Source organism: Lissotriton vulgaris, chromosome 9 (genome assembly GCF_964263255.1).
Source record: "Lissotriton vulgaris chromosome 9, aLisVul1.2, whole genome shotgun sequence".
NCBI classification, from domain to species: domain Eukaryota; kingdom Metazoa; phylum Chordata; class Amphibia; order Caudata; family Salamandridae; genus Lissotriton; species Lissotriton vulgaris.
Genome location: NC_141697.1, coordinates 1,124,526,651 through 1,124,544,388, shown reverse-complemented (window position 1 = coordinate 1,124,544,388; position 17,738 = coordinate 1,124,526,651). Strand labels below are relative to the sequence as shown.

At 44.4% G+C, this 17,738-nt stretch overlaps 1 protein-coding gene across 2 annotated transcripts in view; it reads left to right on the top strand.

The window, feature by feature from the left end:
- The window catches only part of CACNA2D3 (calcium voltage-gated channel auxiliary subunit alpha2delta 3), a 2,559,454-nt gene that overhangs the window by 785,858 nt on the left and 1,755,858 nt on the right, over window positions 1–17,738 (top strand). For both annotated transcript variants that reach the window (XM_086939135.1, XM_086939136.1), the window contains exon 4: window positions 13,858–13,917. In XM_086939135.1, the coding sequence (XP_086795261.1) occupies window positions 13,858–13,917 (60 nt within the window). The remainder of the gene's footprint in view (window positions 1–13,857; window positions 13,918–17,738) is intronic.

The window sequence follows — 17,738 nt, the reverse complement described above, 5'->3', positions numbered from 1 at the left end:
GCTTGAGGGTGCCATTGTAACCCTCGACTAAACCAGCAGACTGGGGATGGTTCGCACTGTGAAATTTTTGTTTCAATCCTAGACCAGCACACACACTCTGCATAACTTTCCCTATAAACTCACTTCCGTTATCTGACCATACAATCCGTGGCATTCCGTACCTAGGGAAAAATTCTTTGAGAAGAATTTTGGCAGTTGATAAAGCAGTGTTGTCCTTTAGTGGGTATGCTTCTATCCACCTGGAAAAAGCACAAACTACCACCAGGACGTATTTTAAATTGTTGCAGCGTTCCATGTGAATGAAGTCTAACTGTATTACTTCAAAGGGACAGGAAGGAGGGGCAAAATGACCAGCTGGAGTTGGAGTTCCCTTGCCAGGATTATGCATCAAGCACACCATACAATTTTTCACCACTCTCTCTGCACACTTACTGATTCCCTCATTCTTCCAGACCGGAGCCAACATCTTACATATCCCTTTAGAACTTATGTGCGCCACTCCATGCGCCATCGTCACTACTGCAAGCACATACGCATCAGGCAACATCCAACGCTGCTGTTCTGTCAAATCGATCCAACATCCATTCGAGTCCAATTTGCCCGTACTTTCTCTCCATACGCGTTTCTCTTCCTCAGTCGCTTCTTTCTGAATCTCTTTCACACTTTCCATTGTGTCCTCACACATTCCAGACTCAGCAATCCATCTTGCAGACGTAGCAACATACATTCTACTCATCATGTCTCTAGCTGTCTGTTTAGCGGTTTCATCAGCAAAGGCATTTCCCCGACCAACATCATCCGTGATTGCTTTATGAGCACTGCACTTCACAATCGCAACTTCAGTCGGTAAGGTTAAAGATTCTAACAAGTCGTTAACTAGCTGACCATGTTGAATCTTAGTCCCATGGGACGTAATGAAACCCCTTTCTCTCCACAACCGGCCAAAACTATGGGCCACGCCAAATGCGTACTGACTATCTGTAAACACATTCACTCTCTTTCCCTCAGCTAAAACACACGCTCTCGTAAGAGCTATTAATTCTGCAGCTTGGGCAGAATTCTGACTCACTCTTGCAGTCTCCACAATCGTCTTCAAAGTCGTTACCGCGTAGGCAGCAGTCACATCACCATTCTCCAATTTAAAACATGACCCGTCCACATACAGCGTACCATCCGGGTCGGATAGGGGAGTATCCCTCAAGTCGATACGACCTTTTGTCTCTTCCTCCGTTTTGAAATAACAGTCATGTGGCTCAGAATCACTCGACTCTTGATCAGTCGGCAACAATGTTGCTGGGTTCAATACATTGCATCTTTTAATCTGAATATGACTCGCTAATAACGTCAGCTCGTAACCAGATAATCTCGCACTAGTAAGGTGTTGTGTCTTCGTTCGGTTCATGAGTGTATCCACTGCATGAGGAACCATGACCACTAGCATATTGTTCATCACCAAACCAGCAGATTGTCGAATGGAAGCTGCAGCTGCCGCTGTAGCCCTCAAACAACTAGGTAACGCTCTAGCTACCGGATCTAATGTTGATGAGAAATACGCACAAGGGCGTTGTTTATCACCAAATTTCTGTGTCAGAACACTCAACGCGCAACCTTCTCTTTCGTGAACGTAGAGCGTGAATGGCTTGCTATAATCAGGTGTACCCAATACAGGAGCTGAACACAGTGCTTTTCGTAACTCAATAAAACTCTCTTGACATTCATCAGACCATGGCACCGGACTCGGAACATTTTTCTCAGTCAAAGCTACCAATGGCTTCGCTAACAGTGAAAAATTTGGAATCCACTGCCTACAGTAAGAGGTAATACCTAGAAAGGCACGTACTTCCCTCTGTGTGCGTGGAACACTCATCTGCGTAATTGCTTTTATTCTTTCTGGGGTCAACTTCCTTCCCTCCTTTGATAAGAGGTGACCTAGGTAGGTTACTTCTTGGCAGCAATATTGCATTTTGGAAGGTGACACCTTATGATTCAAATTAGACAAATGATGCAATAGTGATATCGTAGCTGCTTTGCAAGTTTCCTTGTCATCGGCAGCCACTAAAAGATCGTCTACGTACTGTACTAGGGCAGAGCCTGGAGGAAGGACAAAAGAATCTAGCTGACTTTTTAAAGCTTGACTGTAAATGGATGGACTTTCACAGTAGCCTTGTGGAGCGCGTTTAAATCTGAAACTTCGACCTCCTAAACAGAAGCCGAAAATATCCCTACTTTCTTCAGCTATCGGAATGCTGAAAAATGCATTCTTGAGGTCTATAACTGAAAACCAATTGGCTGTAGCAGGAATCAATGTTAACAGGGCAGTAATGTCTGGCACTACAGGAAACTGTGGAATTACAATCTTATTAACTTCTCTAAGGTCTATGACAAACCTATAGACTGGAGGCTTTGTAGGATCAGTTCGTTTCAAAATCGGTAATACAGGACTGTTACAAACATTTCCTCGCGTTTCTTCAACCACACCTTTTTTAATCAAATCTTGCACAATCAATAAGAGTGCACGCTCACCTTCACTCGATATTTTATATTGGGGAATTCTTGGAAATTTTACATTTGTTTTCAAAGTTACCACATATGGTGGAATTTCTAGTAGACCTACATCATTGGGACCAGTCGCCCAAAGAGAATCAGGGAGTGAACGTAGCTCCGGCGGGAGTGCGTCCATTGACAAGTACATCGGAGAGGTGAGTCTTTTACCCAAAGTAAGCTGTACTCCTTCCGGAGAACAGTACAATGTCGCATATAGTCGTTTTAACAAATCTAAACCAAGCAGATTTTCATTACAACCTGTCGTCAAAATCAGGGGTGCTTTCAAGTGACACGGTCCAACAGAAATAGACAAAGGACCAGATATCGGGTTGTACACAGGGGCGCCTGAAAAACCTACGGAAACATTTGTTGAGCCAGACAAAGGTGCGCCAGGGAGTTTCGCATGCATGATAGAACTTTTTGCGGCACCAGTATCCAACAGAAACGGTTCGACTACACCTGATGTTGCTACTGCGACATAAGGCCCACTCTGATCCACTGGAACTGATACTACTCCCTCTCTCTGTCCATGGCTGTCCTAGTACCCATTTTGTTGAAATCCCTCTTCAACTTCACAATAATCCTCAACAAGATATTGCTGAGATCTATTCTGTTGAGCTGACTGTACATTTCGTTGATCAAAGTGATTAGAAGGACGATCATTCGTTTGTGGAGGCATAGCACCTCGTCCTCGACCTCTAGAATTCTGCGCATAACCACCACGACCTCTCTGAGCTGCTGCATTATTATTTTGTGCTAAGATCGGACATTCATTTTTATAGTGCCCCTCTTTCTTGCAGTACGCGCACTGATTCCACTGATATTGAGGCCTTGATGTACTATAATCTGTCCTTTGATATGAGTTTTGCTGCGTATTAGTCTGATTCGTACGAGGCGGATACGCCTGCTGCAAAAGAACTTTAGTTTTTAAATCTTTCGTTTTCTTCTCTGATTTCTCCTTTTCCTCTTTATCCCTATTTTCGTAGTACTGTGCAGTCGCAAGTATTTGCGCTGTCGTAGATACAGCCCACGCACTTTCTGAGTCTTTCAATTTATTGCATAATTCAGGTAACAAATTATGCACAAACTTATCGACAAACAATCTCTGTCCTCCTTCAGTGCTCATGTCCTGACCACTATGGTCTACAAAAGTCTCTTCGAACCTTGTGAAGAAGTCGGAGACACTTTCGTCTTTCTTCTGCTTGCATGCGGATAATTTATCCCAATTAACACGCAATGCTGGCATCAGAGTCTTCATTAAATCTATTATTCTACCAGGAAGATTAGCAATTAGGGGTTCGGGTTTCGCACCACCCGTTTGTTGAGCATCTGCTGCAGTGATAGCTGCCCAATCACCACCTAAAGCAGCCTGATGATCCTCTCTACGAATTTTAGCCCACACTGGTTGCGGAACTACATTACCAAACAACATGTCAATGTCTGCCAAATTCATTATACAAGCTTCAACTGTCTGTGTCAATTCCTTGTAATATCCGGCTGGATTCTTACGTGGATCTGGCAAGGCCTGTTTCACTGCTAACACTTCTGCTCGCTTCCATGGAATATGTATCCATACTCTTTGGAACTGTGCTGGAGCAGCTGCAATACCCGCATTATCATCACGTTGTACTGCTTCGCGCCAAATTGGAGGAACCTCCCTCATTGGATATTGGCGACTTGGCTTCACTTTACCTTTTTCTAAATCTCTCGGCGAACGAAGAGATGGATCATATCTAAAACTTAAAATGAGCTCCATCGCTTGTTTTATATTCTCACCCACTATCATCCCAGCAGCAAACTCTTTTTGAACTTTAATTAAGTCTTCCAAATCTGATTCGACATCGTCTTCTTCTATTTCCTCACGCAACAACGAGCACATCTCATCAAAGACGTACCGTTGCGTTGGCTCTCCCCATTGCATAAATGTCTCTAACACATCTCTCGTACTATATCTTCTGACTTTCGTAATCCATCTGAGAGCCGTGGAGTCTAAAACTCCTCGTTCCTCAGTACTTGGTAGCTGACTCCGTCTCTGAACAGAGTCTGGAGTAGGAGTCTTAATCAAGGTTTTATATATAGGAGACAGCATATTAGTAACAGAATCAGTGATTCTTCGACGAACAGAAAGTGGAGTTAGTACACTCGCAGACATAGAGAATGCAGTAGAGGTAGGAATAGATGACGAAACAGTAGGAGTATCGAGGAAAATAGTTTGAGGAACAGTAGATACAGTGGTAGGTATAGGAGCCGGCAGTGTAGGAAGAGGAGGAGCTGTAGGAACATTTACATTCACCACAGGAAGTATAGGAACTTGATTCTGAGGAACAGGAACACCAGGTTGTCCAGCAACCGGCAATTGAACATTCGGGATGAGTGGAGCCGTAGCACCTTGTGCATACGGTGGAGGTGAACGTAACAGATAAGACAACAGAGGATCGTTTTCGGAATCCTCCAGTATCTTAGCCATTTTCGATGGCAAGGCAGGATAGCACTTGTCAATCGCTAAGTTATGCTCTCTAATGGCTACATCTATGGCCTTTTCACACTCGTTAGCCTGCAACTGTTTAGTCGCTTGCTCTAGAGTTAACTCTTCTAGTTCTTTTTGCTCTTTTTTCAACCTTTTCATTTCTCTCTGTTTGGATTCTTTTCGCCAATAACGAAAAGAGTCAAACATTGCCGGCCGGGCTTTCTTCCTAAACAATTTCGCTTCTAAGTTGTCGAGAATCTCTTGTTCAAAACTACCATGCAGTGGCCAACTAAGGACACCATCCTTCTTACAATAACGGACCCATATCTCATTATAAGTTATAGGACCCACACCATACTTACAGTATAAATCATAAAGGGGAGTCCCAATCGGAGGAACCAGACAAGAGTCCTCTAATTGTGAGTCACTGTTGCAACTAAAACAAGACAACATTTTCCGACTTACCATTTTCAGTCCGGAACACAAAACAAACAGACACGAAACAAATTGTGCACTTGAACCAAGAACTTAGGCCTACCAAAAACGAACTGATGTATCGATACCCAAAACTGAACCAAATAGATTATCGTAAATAGAACAACCAAAGATAATCTTACAAAACCAAACCAAACCAAGAACCGATCAAGGATTTTTAACAATCCTCACAAAAGTAACCAGCTAGCTATCACTAAATACTTAACTGAGTCACTGAAGACGTCACCAAGGAGAAACCCGTCACGTTTCGCCGTACTAAGGACTGCACCACTTCGGGTCCAAGACAGGGCGACGGTCAAGGCAACGGCCCACTGTAGCCGTCCTGAACGGGAACCCTCGTGGAAGAGAACTTCAGGGCCACTTTTGCGATATGCCGGGATCGATGAAGTGGGGCGCCTCCCTCAGGAATCTTCACACGAAGCTTCTCGAACTCTTCAGGCTTTTGGACCGGTACCGAATGACGTCGCCCCACGTTGGGCGCCAATTGGAGTTCTGGACTTTTTGGTTCCGTCCAGAGGTGTCAGGGTACAACACCCAAAGACCCCGGAGTCCCACCTGCCTTGGTGCACAAATGAACAGAAACACGGGCTTCTCGATGGTGGCGTCAAAGACCAAAGGTTTATTACTGCAGGGACACAGAAGTCACAGAATCTACACACGGGCAGAATTCAGGAGACTGTTCGATTTGTACAAAGTGGGTTGCTCCTTATATACTAAAAATTGTGCTCTAGGCAAATATTTCACATGTCGGTACATTCCCTAACCTTTGTGTCTCTAAACAATAAATATTTGGCGTTACACAGGAACTGTCGATAATATCTGATATCAAACATCACGAAGAGGGGTTCCCACCAGTCCATCACAATCCCTTGTCAATATTGCATTCAAGAGCCGGACCGCCTCATCGTAAAGTTCGTTACCTCCCCCTAATAAAGGCCCAGAAGGAAAGGAGCAGAGCCAGGTGCAGAAGATAGAAAAGCGGGATAAGAGATGTTTGTGGGTTGTAAATGGGCAAGGCTACCGGCTTCGGCCGCCTAATCATGATCAGGTACAATGGACAGGAAAACCAGTTCAGGTGGGCTGGCCTCGGGCAGAGGAGGCAGCCTTTGTCGAGTCATGCAGCTTCAGCGTGATCTGGTTTAAGGTGCACGTGTCATGTAAGAGGTGAATCTCCGGCTAAGGCTACGTGTCCTTAATCAAAGTGAAGTGAATGAAATGATCAGAGGCTATTGCATATGTGAGGGCAAGGAACCACAAAATGGCGGCCACAATCTAAGATGGAAGCCATGGGTAGATCAGAAATGTGTTCATTACAGGAGTGCTCTTGCTCGTAGCGTAGCGAAAACACCAGGATATGCTAAATGAATCATTTGCGGTTCACTGATACCATTTTTATGTATTTCCGACAAACTTGAAAACACGGGTTCAAGTCGTCACGGAACCGTCACAGAACCTCAAATGTGACAGCTATTTCCGGCCATACATTGCCGGTGTCCTGTCTGGGACTGCAGTACTGAGTACCACTCTCAATGCTCACTCCCCATAGAGTCCCAAAGGATTCCACTAAACCCTGGATGATGTCAAGACATATTTCTAGGTCTGTTTTCAGGACTTGGACTAGCTTCTGATTGGTTAGGAACCAGGCATTAAGACACCACATTGGAGTAACTTGAGCATGGTCTAATAGTCCCCAGACAAGGATATGGGAGCCACATGTGTATGGGAGGCCAATTGCTGGCAGCAAGCAAAAAGAGTTCTATGCGGGTGAGGAATCCGTGGGTCGTTGATAACTGGGTGCATTCATATGCCTTTGGCTTCCATAACCGGCAGGGGTCGCAGAGCCCAGGCCTGCTGCCCAGCTGACAAGGCTCCTCCCTTATCTGGGTACTGTACCAGAGCCTCAAAGAGAATCCATGAGACCCATGATGTTGTTAAAATCATTGCCCATGATAAACTTGCTAGTAGGGAGGGAAAGCACCAAGTCCCTTATAGATGCCAATGAGGAAGTGGCCAATTGTGGGGGGATATATATGCTAAGGAGATGGAAATGAGGAACATCTATGGAGGCTTCTACCAACACATATCGCCCTAGGATGTCATGTGTGATACAGGACACTGCCATCAGAAAGGAGTTATGAAAGAGGATCACTACACACAGAGAGCGTGGCTGTAGCCAGCATGGTAAACTCTGGAGTACCCATATCTAGACAGGAGGGATCAATCTGCACCCAAGAGATGTGTTTCTTTCAGCATCGTTATTTGGGGTCACGTTTGTGAAATGTCTTTCAGCGTGGTCTAATAGGCCATTAACATTTCACATCAGGGCTGTGAATGCCTTCATGGTGGGTCAAATGATGTTGTGAGTAAAGCCCGGTGGAGAGACGTTTGAGGTGTTCAAACTTCCAGGGACCACCAGGAGGTCTCACTGCTTGCTTGTGGGTAGAGTGGACCCCTAGAATGAACCAAGCTGCAGGGTGTGTTTGCCATGTGCAGTGCCCAACAAAGATAACTGTGACCCAAACATCAAAACCCATTAAACAAAACACTCCCCCCGCTAATTATCCCCCTCCCTACACTACTCCCCAATAGAAGCATCTGTTGCCCAAGAACTGTTCCCACTACATGGTAGATGGTATAAGAAACAGAGTCTAAATTTGTCGCCCTGAGGATCCCGGCCTTTGTAGCCAGTAAACGATAGTATGGTGCTGGTGTGCCCAAAAGTATAGAGATAAATGAAAAAATGAAGGATCAGTCTCGTTCAGCACCATCAAATCAGGTACCACCACTCACTACCCGAGATGGGGCCTACCTTACCACATCCTCCTCCAGCACATGCAGGTCTTCTGTTCTTTCATGGTCTGAGTCCGAAGTGGGCAAGACATCCTGGCGGTCACAGCTGCCTCTATGGGAGCGCTTCCTGCGCCCGGACCCTCTACCTTTGGCAGCCGGATCATCTGTTAGTGTGGCGGCTGGTGCAGCCCCTACCAGGGAGGTGGCGGGGTCAACCAAGTCCAGGCTTCATCTAGGTAATTAAAAAAATTGGGTTTTGCCCTCCACGACAACCCACAGGCATACTACGAAAAGGAGCATGACCTCCAGCGCCATGGCCTGGAGTTTCTGTTTGACCTGGTCGTATGAGTTGCATTGGGCCTTAACCTGTCTAGTGTAATCTAGAAACACCATTACATGTCCGGCTTCAGACATAGGTTGGTCTTTGAAATTCGCTAAAATTGCTAAAATCGTTTCCCTGTTGCGAAAGTTCTGGATCTTAGCAATCATAGTCTGGGTTGGGGGTCCCAGAGGGTGGTGATTTAGGTCCAAGGATCAATGAGCCCGTTCAACGATAGAGCATGGCGACAATCAGATAGGGTCAATCCAGGATGTAATCCACTGCTCTAAAAACACTGCAAGTGTGAACCCTTCGAGAGATCCTTTAAAGCAAAGGTTATTTATTAGGCTCCTATTTACACTGTCTTCCGCCCTTGTTGTAAGGGTCTTAGGTGTTGAGGTCAGGTGGGACATTTCAGTTTTCAGTTCACAGACCACGTCTTCCAATTCAGAGCTACACCACTCCACTTTGAAAACCCATGCTGTAGTATTGTGGGGATCAGGGGTAGAAGGGTAAAATCTATGCCACCTCTCCTATCTTGGATTCAATAACTGAGCTGGAGTTCTGAATTGCTTGAAGTATCACAATGGTGTCTCCCCGCCTGGCGCCTAGACAGCTTGGATTTCTTCTTGGCCCCCTTTGTAGCTGCCCATAGGGACTGTAAATTTGTCAATTTTAGAATGCACTGGGGTCACCGGGGATTTTACGCGGCCCATGATGCACTCTGAGGTATGATGAAGTCCACGGGGACCCTGCTATGCTCAAAGTACTACACTCCAGCCAACCTGCCCTGCCTCAAGCTAGGTGCGGGCAGCACAAGCAGCCAGAGCCAGTAGGTGCCGGGCCGGCAGCACAGGCGATGGCCGTTTACCACCCTAGCTTGCCACCACTGCTGAGAAATTCCACCTGCAAGGGATCCGGGAGGACTCCCTTGCCTCCGAGAATCGATGGTGGGCACTCAGCTCCTACTCAGTCTAGTCGATGGCACCACGCCTCATCAGTTGATGGCACCACGCCTCATCTGTGGTTGCCAGGGACTAGGAATATATCTCAGGGCCAGATGGGCTCCAACAATGGCACTTGGGCCGTTCTGTAAGATGGAAGGCACCGCCACGTATTCAAAACCATGGGGCTGCACCCTGTGTACCTCATAGCCGCCAATGCTGGTGGGGCTGGCCCCCTATCCTGGTCAGCTGGCCAAGGGACCCAGACAATGTCCTGCCCAGGGGAGACCCTGTTCTCGCAGGTTCTCCCTCGATGCATGGGTGAGGCTGAGAGACCCCGAGCACCACATCAGCAGCCCGTCCTGAGCCAAAGCTGCCCTGCCACACCACCAAAGCATGCAGAAAGTCTGGGGGTCCAGGGCGTTCAGAGAGGATGGAGAGGGTGCCAAACTGCATGCCCGCACCACCACTTAACAAGCACGGGCTGAGAAACGAGCGTCATCTTTTACCCTCTGCCATACAAATCCCTGTTATTTAATGCAATACCTCTGCCCACAACGAAAATGAAAGAGGATTGCCAGGTTTTCAATATACTTTATAAAAAAAATAAAATGTCAAAGTTCAATTAAACCAGACCTTAGTTTTCAAATGAGGAAACTCTATGTAGGCTTGTAAGTATACATTTGTTATATGTGTAACACAAACCTAACCGAAATACAACAAAGTAAAGTTTGTCAATGAGTACTTAGAGGGGGCGTTTGGTTCTGAGAGTGGAGGTGGATTACCTTTTGCTAAATATGTGTTCTAGGGCATCCACTGAAACATCTCTTGAACTGTACATTTTTTCCTGCTCGTTCAACAAACTGTTAGATAATGTAATTTTTAAAAGTGAAAAACCTTTATGCGCTGAATGCTGTCTGAATGTTAAAAAAATTGTTGCCGCCATGAAAGATCCTCCACCATCAATGTAGAGGGGTCGGTAATGAGTTTAAACAGATAACCATGACTAAGCACAGTGATATTACAGAAATGGACATAACAAGCTACCATATATTCATATGTCTGAATCTGAGTAATATTTTTCAGCGTATGTAGTCATAATTGGCCCAAACTAACATATTTCCAATGAGTTGCTGCAGTCCTTAAACAAACCTATGGTTACCTGATGATACCATGTCATCTGGAACATCATGTTCCAACACTGGATTGTTCACCCAAAACCCATTCTAATCTAAGCCTTTAGTCTAATTGGTTAAAATGAGGACAACCAGTGTGTTAGTCATGGCCATGTACTAGATTGTTAAGTGAAAGATCTAGCAGGTCAATGATTGTGTGGCGTCATTAGGTAAAATGGAAACATAACACACTTGCTTTATAAAATAACCTTCCTTTAGGATAAATCTATTTGTCTACAGAGTTTAATCTTCAGTGACCTACATTGCAGCACTATCAGATCACCAAACAATTCCATTCATTATCACAACCTGCATTAAAAAAATCAGACCTTCCAGTTACTCACTTTTCCTATGAATCACCATCAACACATTTAACACAACTCAACCCATGACCTTGGCTGTTCAGCTGCACTGCACCACCTCATATATTGGTCCTCATCACATAGTTACTTTGCAATATCATCACATGCTTTCAAATGTTTTACTGTCCTTCAGAAAAATGTTTCATCACAAACAGTCCATTCCAGGTGTGAATCACTCATTCAGTTATTTGCATTCTCCAGTTAGAGTGTACAAATGAAACGTATAATGCAAGATGGTAACGCAACTGCAGCACTAGCCAATTTAGAAAGTGGAGTATAGAAGGGGTGAGAAATCCTGGATCCCATCACTTACTGCAGAGCAGCTACATACCGCTGACTTACAAGGATTGAAGGGAATATGTACAAGGAAGTTGCGGAGAGTGTCGTTAGCCTCCTTGGCTTAACGACACGCTCCGCCACTTCTGAAACGCAGGGCTGCACCATATTGACAAGAATGTGGTGCAGCCTTGAGTTTCCCCCTTCAATGGCGCTAAGTTTAGCAACTTAGCGCCAATGCTCTGTGTTCAGGGGTGTATTGTTTATGTATCCGAAGGTGTCCCTTCCTGCACATAAACAATCCTAAAATGTAATTCAGTCACTTTCATGCATGTTGCTTCATGCAGCACACATGAAAGTGGCAAAATGGCATTTTTTTAAAGGTTTGTTTATGTACAGGAAAGGACACTTACCTGTACATAAACAAACCATGACATTTTGCGTTTTCCATGTGTACTGCACAAGGCATCACACATGGAAAAAGCAAAACGAGGAGAAATAATGCATTTCTCCTCTTTTCGCCAACTTAAGACCAGGGTTTTCCTGGTATTCATTTTGGCACTGCTTCCTTTGTATGCCACCCTTGTACAAAGGGGGCAGTGTCAAAATAAATGGGTGTGTTGGTGGAACGCCCACCACAACACCCACTGCATGCCCCTTTCTTGCAAACCACAGCGTGAATGGGTGCCTTATGTACAAGGCAGCATTAAGGCATGTTAAGTGTCTTAACACTGCCTTGTACATAAGGTTTAGCCCCTATCGCCACCACAATGTCTGTAAAAGTGATGTTGTGGTGGCGATAGGGGCTTGTACATATGCCCCTGAGTTTTTAAATGTTTCAGTTACCCGATTAAAAGTCATGGCCACGAGGAGTGGAAATTGCATCGTTCCGTTTTTGCAGGGCACATGGGTCTGGGGTCCGTTTAGCAGACCTCAAACCAAAGCAGATATTCGGGACTGAGAATTACAAATAAGAACATGTGTGTGCAACGGTTAATGTGTAAATGTTGGGTGTGTGTGCATTCACACAATAATAAGCACACATTAAAATAATATAATATACACTAAAAATGAGCATGAGATATAAGCTTTATTGATGCTTATTTCCCCTTTGCAACACAAAATTATGCCAGGGTGAAACATTTTGTAAAAAAATTCTGGTATTTCCAGTTGCGCATGAAATTCTTGAAATGACGCCACTAAACCAGGTTGTGCAATTTCAAGTCAGTTCAGGTACAAATCCTTTAGCTGGAGCACAGTAATAAAATGAACTGGCAGAATGTGGGTTTTTTTGATCGCAGCGCTTATGTTTTCTGCAGTATTTCTTAGCACAAAATGTGTCGCTGTGTTCATATATAAAGCTAGATTATAGATTTGAATTTCACACAATTTTGCGTCGTTTTTAAAAAAGTTTCAAGTAATTGTGCTAAAAGGATTTTTGCAAATTTCAAGCATGCCTACGCAAAACCCGGGGGCTTATTCACCAGGATTTATCTCCGAATCATCCCCACTTTAACGCATCAAAAGTCGCGATAGAATTAACACCCCATTCACAGCTGGTGCTAACTGCAAACAACACCAGTATTCCTGTGATAACTGCCCCCAAATTTATCTCTACGGTGGACACCACCAATTAACACTAATGAGATGCAGAGTAGGCGTTCCCTTGCAAAAACACACGAGAAAACGACAACACCTCATTCAAAACGAACTGCCAGATCTGCAAAGCGAAGCAAAAACAGGGGAGAACCTGCATTAGCACCAGGGATTTTACACCTGCTTTTTGCTGGTGTTAGGCAGGACGACTACCTGCAGCATCGAAGTGAGCCCAGCTAGGAGCCTTTTACGATGCAGGTATTCCAGATGGAAGGTGTCTGCCTAAGTTAGCACCACTAAAATGACAGTATTTTTGGATAAAACAAATGGTCAGACTTCGAGGAAGCTGATTGCCGCGGTCACCATGCTGCCAGTCTCACAGTCACACCTGGCTTCCAGCAGGGGCAGTGTTGGGCCCGGAGCTAAAAGTAGTAATGATGGGACTTCTCGGACGATTATCGGCCATTCACAACGTATCGCCAACTAACGCAGGATTTTAAATCACCATTGCGATGATTAGTACGTGGGTTTTGACACTCCTTCCCTGTTACTATCGCCATATACCGCTCGCTAACATGGCGATATTATTTAGGGTTATGCATCATTAACTTTCATTGCGATACCTGACGATGGCGATACTTATCGCCCGTCTTGGTGAATATCCCCCCGTTTTCTTACGTTTATACGTGCTATGCTGAGGCAAGTTCTCGTCAACCTATGTGAGTGCATCTCGATGTTAGAAAACAAAAAAAGATATCAGTTTAAAAGGCAGCTGAATGGTCTTTCTTCGAATCATAATATCTCACATGTTTAAAGTGCGTGTATTTTATTTATAGCTGCAATACATTGGCTAACAAATTGTAAATAGTATTCATTTCTGTTTTTCTAGCGGCTTGTGGAAGCAGCGGAAGAGGCTGACTTGAAACATGAATTTGATGCAGACCTACAGGTAAGCTTGCTTCTATCAAGAATCAGATGGTTACTGAACAAAGTTTAGGAAAACAATCACTGAAAATAATGTACACTGTTTATTACACTCTATAAAATATGCACCAAAGGTTAATTGAAATGAATTAATTATGTCGGTCGTCATCTTGTTTAATTGGAAAAAGCTATCTTTACAAATAACTTGTCGCATCAATTACTGGAATAATATACACACTGCACTGAAATTACTTGAAATAGATTTAGAAAATATATTTTGTTTAAAACTGCATATGTACCTTACCCAATTAAGGAGTACCGACGTGGCTGTGAGATGCAAATAAGAATAAGTATAAATAAAAGAAATATAATCACTCATTTTCAGGAAAGAATGTTTCTCTTCTCCAGAGGAGGTAGCTTCCTTCTTTATATTTAATAAACCGAGTTAAAAAAACTGGTTTAAAATACAAATGAGGCATACAGTCCTGACAAAGACACAGGGGCATATTATCAAGAACAGGCGATAAAGTTATCGCCGCTTTATCGGCAGGAAACTGCCTCTAAATCGGCGATAATTGGCTTGATAATATGCCCTTGTGAATTCCCATAGAAGCCCAGGTTAACATCAGAACCTGGGCTGCTATGGGAATTCACAAGGACATATTATCAAACCCATCATCGCACCTTTAGCGGCAGTTTCCTGCCGATAAAGTGGCGATAATTTTATCGCTGGTTCTTGATAATATGGCCCACAGTGACAACTGGGTTTGAACGCTGCTTTTCACTATTACTGGAGAAAGTTTGTCCTAGTTATAAATTCACACACGCCTCTTTCACTCCGTCTCTCCACGGCCAGGCAAATGCACATGGGTTCGGGTGGCATCTCTGTCTTCTCTGCACTCCTTCGTTGATCAGATACACCAAAGCTGCACTTGCCTCTGGGCATGGGTGTCCTCAGCAGTGAAGAACAGCAAAGAAGCAGGACGAAATCCCTACGGTTGAGGCGGTATGCGTGGGATAGGATAGTCTGCAACTAAACGAGCCAAGTTCAGTTTTATGTGAACATTTCCACAAGGGAGAATCGTTTTGTTGGCGTCAGGGTTTAGAATTGTCTTCGCGTTTTTAATCTGCTATAAATGCAGCAGCCACTATATACAGAACATCTGCGTTGTATTGATGCGTGTTTCTAACCTCATGTGCAAACAACCCCTGCTGCCCCATAACCAGGCATCTCCAAAGTAGCTGATGCCCTACAGGTGGCTCCCCACCTATTTGTAAGTAGCTCTCATGTGTGAAACCTAGCCTACTAAATAAGTAGCTGTTGCCTAGTAGAATTAATGTATGTATCACTAAATAGAAAAGTGATTATTTGAGATGACAATTTGAGTATTTTCAAAACGCATAATGTGTTGTTTGGAGAAAATGGCTCATTTTCCCGAAATATAGTTATAGCTGCAATTTTAGTGAATCATCAACTTGTGTTGGGGAGACTTATGACTGATATTAACTTGGTGCCAGGGGACTTTAGCTTTGGCTTTTATCTATTACCCATTCCCAGATGTTCCACATATACAATGCATTTTTTATTACTGTTGGAAATTGTGCCAGATGCACTGAGGTGATCACTGCCATAATCTTGCATATGGCTGCTACTAATGTAACCTTGCCTGATATGGTCACCAAGTCATCTTGAATAATATAGGAAGCTTGTGTTGATGTTCATTGAACATAACATTTTACAGAAAAGGTAAGAGACCCTCGCCCTATGGGAATCACCCCACCAACTGTCTATAATAGTGATGGACTATTAAAAACTGACGTTTCCACTGAATTTCAAAATGTTTTGGAGACTCTTGTTGAAATAGATCCTGTTAGAAATGGGGGTCTCTAGTTGACAGAGGTATGTACCTTTGTCCAAATATGGACCCTTGCTTCTAGTCGGGGTAAGGGGGATACACTTTTAAAATAATCCCTGCTCACCCCTTGGTTGCTTGGCATGAGCAGATAGGCTTTTCTCAGAGGCAGTGTGTAAAGCATTTTTGAACAAATACAGTAATACAGTGATAACCCTACAAATGGACACTTCACCAGTTTCGAAAAGTAAGTAATCTTTATCTAAACCAAACAAACCCTAACAACAAAAATCCACAATACAGTAATAAAAATATGACTTTCAAGTTGTAGAAATAGTTCAGTTCTAAGCAAATTGCAGATGCGTCAGTACTTTGGAAGCATCGCACACACAAAAAAATGGGTCAGCAGGGAAGGTGATGCGTCAGTTCCTTACACTCAGGCAAGGTGATGCATTGGTTCCTTGCTCCAGGGGGAGGTGATGAGCAGGGGAGGTGATGCGTCGGTTCCTTACCGGACAGGAGGTGCTACATTGGTTCCTTACTGCTTTGGGAGGTGATGAGTTGGTTTTTTATTGAGTCCCCCAACGATGTGACAGACCTGGTGCCTCAATGCGATGCGTCGATCCAGGACGATGAGTGGGTTATTGCAGCTGCACAGCAGGGCTTGCGTCAGAATCGGTGCGGTGATCTCGGACTTTGGAGATCAGTGCACTCGATGCAGCGTTTTCTCAAGCCGCGGGCAGGCGCTGAGACCATTGTTCGGGCCATGCTTTGGTACCAGGTACGGATGACTTACACCTCTTGTTGCTGCATTGCTTTTCCAGCTCCCAACAGCCAGAACAACCTCCAGAGGCCCAGAACAGTTACAGGCACCTCTTGGCTGGTTAGAACTCCTAGCAAGGAATTTCAGGGGAGCTGGTGGTGAAGTCTTTGTGTCCCTTAGACTTCAGGACAGGAGGCAAGCTCTTCTTCAAGCCCTTGGAGATCTTCCACAAGCAGGGGACACAGCAAACAGCAAAGTCCTTTTGCCTTTCCTTGGCAGAAACTAGGCACTGCAGGCCATTCCCAGAGAGCAAATAGCAAAGGGGCAGTATTCCCCATCAGTTTCTCCAGTGCTTCTCCTTGGCAAAGGTTTCTCTTGATTCCCTGAAGTGATCTAAACTTCTGTGCCCCAATATTTATACAGCAAACTCCTTTATTCCCGGGTGACAGAGAAGATCTTTGTTCACTCAAAATCAGTCTGTGTTCTCTGGTGCAGCTGCTCAGCAGCAGGTGGACACAGCTTTATGTAAGGCGGACAGGATCTATTCAGGTGCAAGGTAAATCTCCTACCACCACTCTAAATGCAGCCAGGCCTCTTCAGGTGCTAGTGAAAACTCCTCCCCGTACTTTGAATGCAGCCCAGTTTTATTCAGACCAGCCCTGACTCATTCAGGAAAGGCAGTACACATATCAAACCCCCCACCCCAGGTGGCTGAGAGAATGCACATCCCCAGCCCCTGTCACTCCAAAGTCAGACAGTCAATACACAAACCAGCAGAGGCACACAGGATGGCTCAGCAAAAAAATTACCACTTTCTAAAAGTGGTATTTTCTAACACACAATATAAAAATTATCTTTACTAAAAGATGCATTTTTATATTTTGAGGTCAGGCATACTAAACTCCAACTTTCAATCTTGTCCCAATGGGAAGTTATATTTATAAGATGTTATAAATAAACTCCCATTCTATCCTATGGGACAGATAGCCTTTCAAGAGTGAAAAACGAGATTGGCAGTATTTCACTATCAGGGCATGACACACACATCAGGGTATGCCCTACCTTTCACATACACTGCATCCTGCCCACAAGTGGAACCTTGGGCCTGCCTTAGGGGTGACTCACATGTAAGAAACTGTAAGGTTAGTGCCTGGCAAGTGGATACACTTGCCATGTCAACATAGCAGTACTAGACTGCACACTGGCACTGCAATGGCAGGGCTGAGTAAC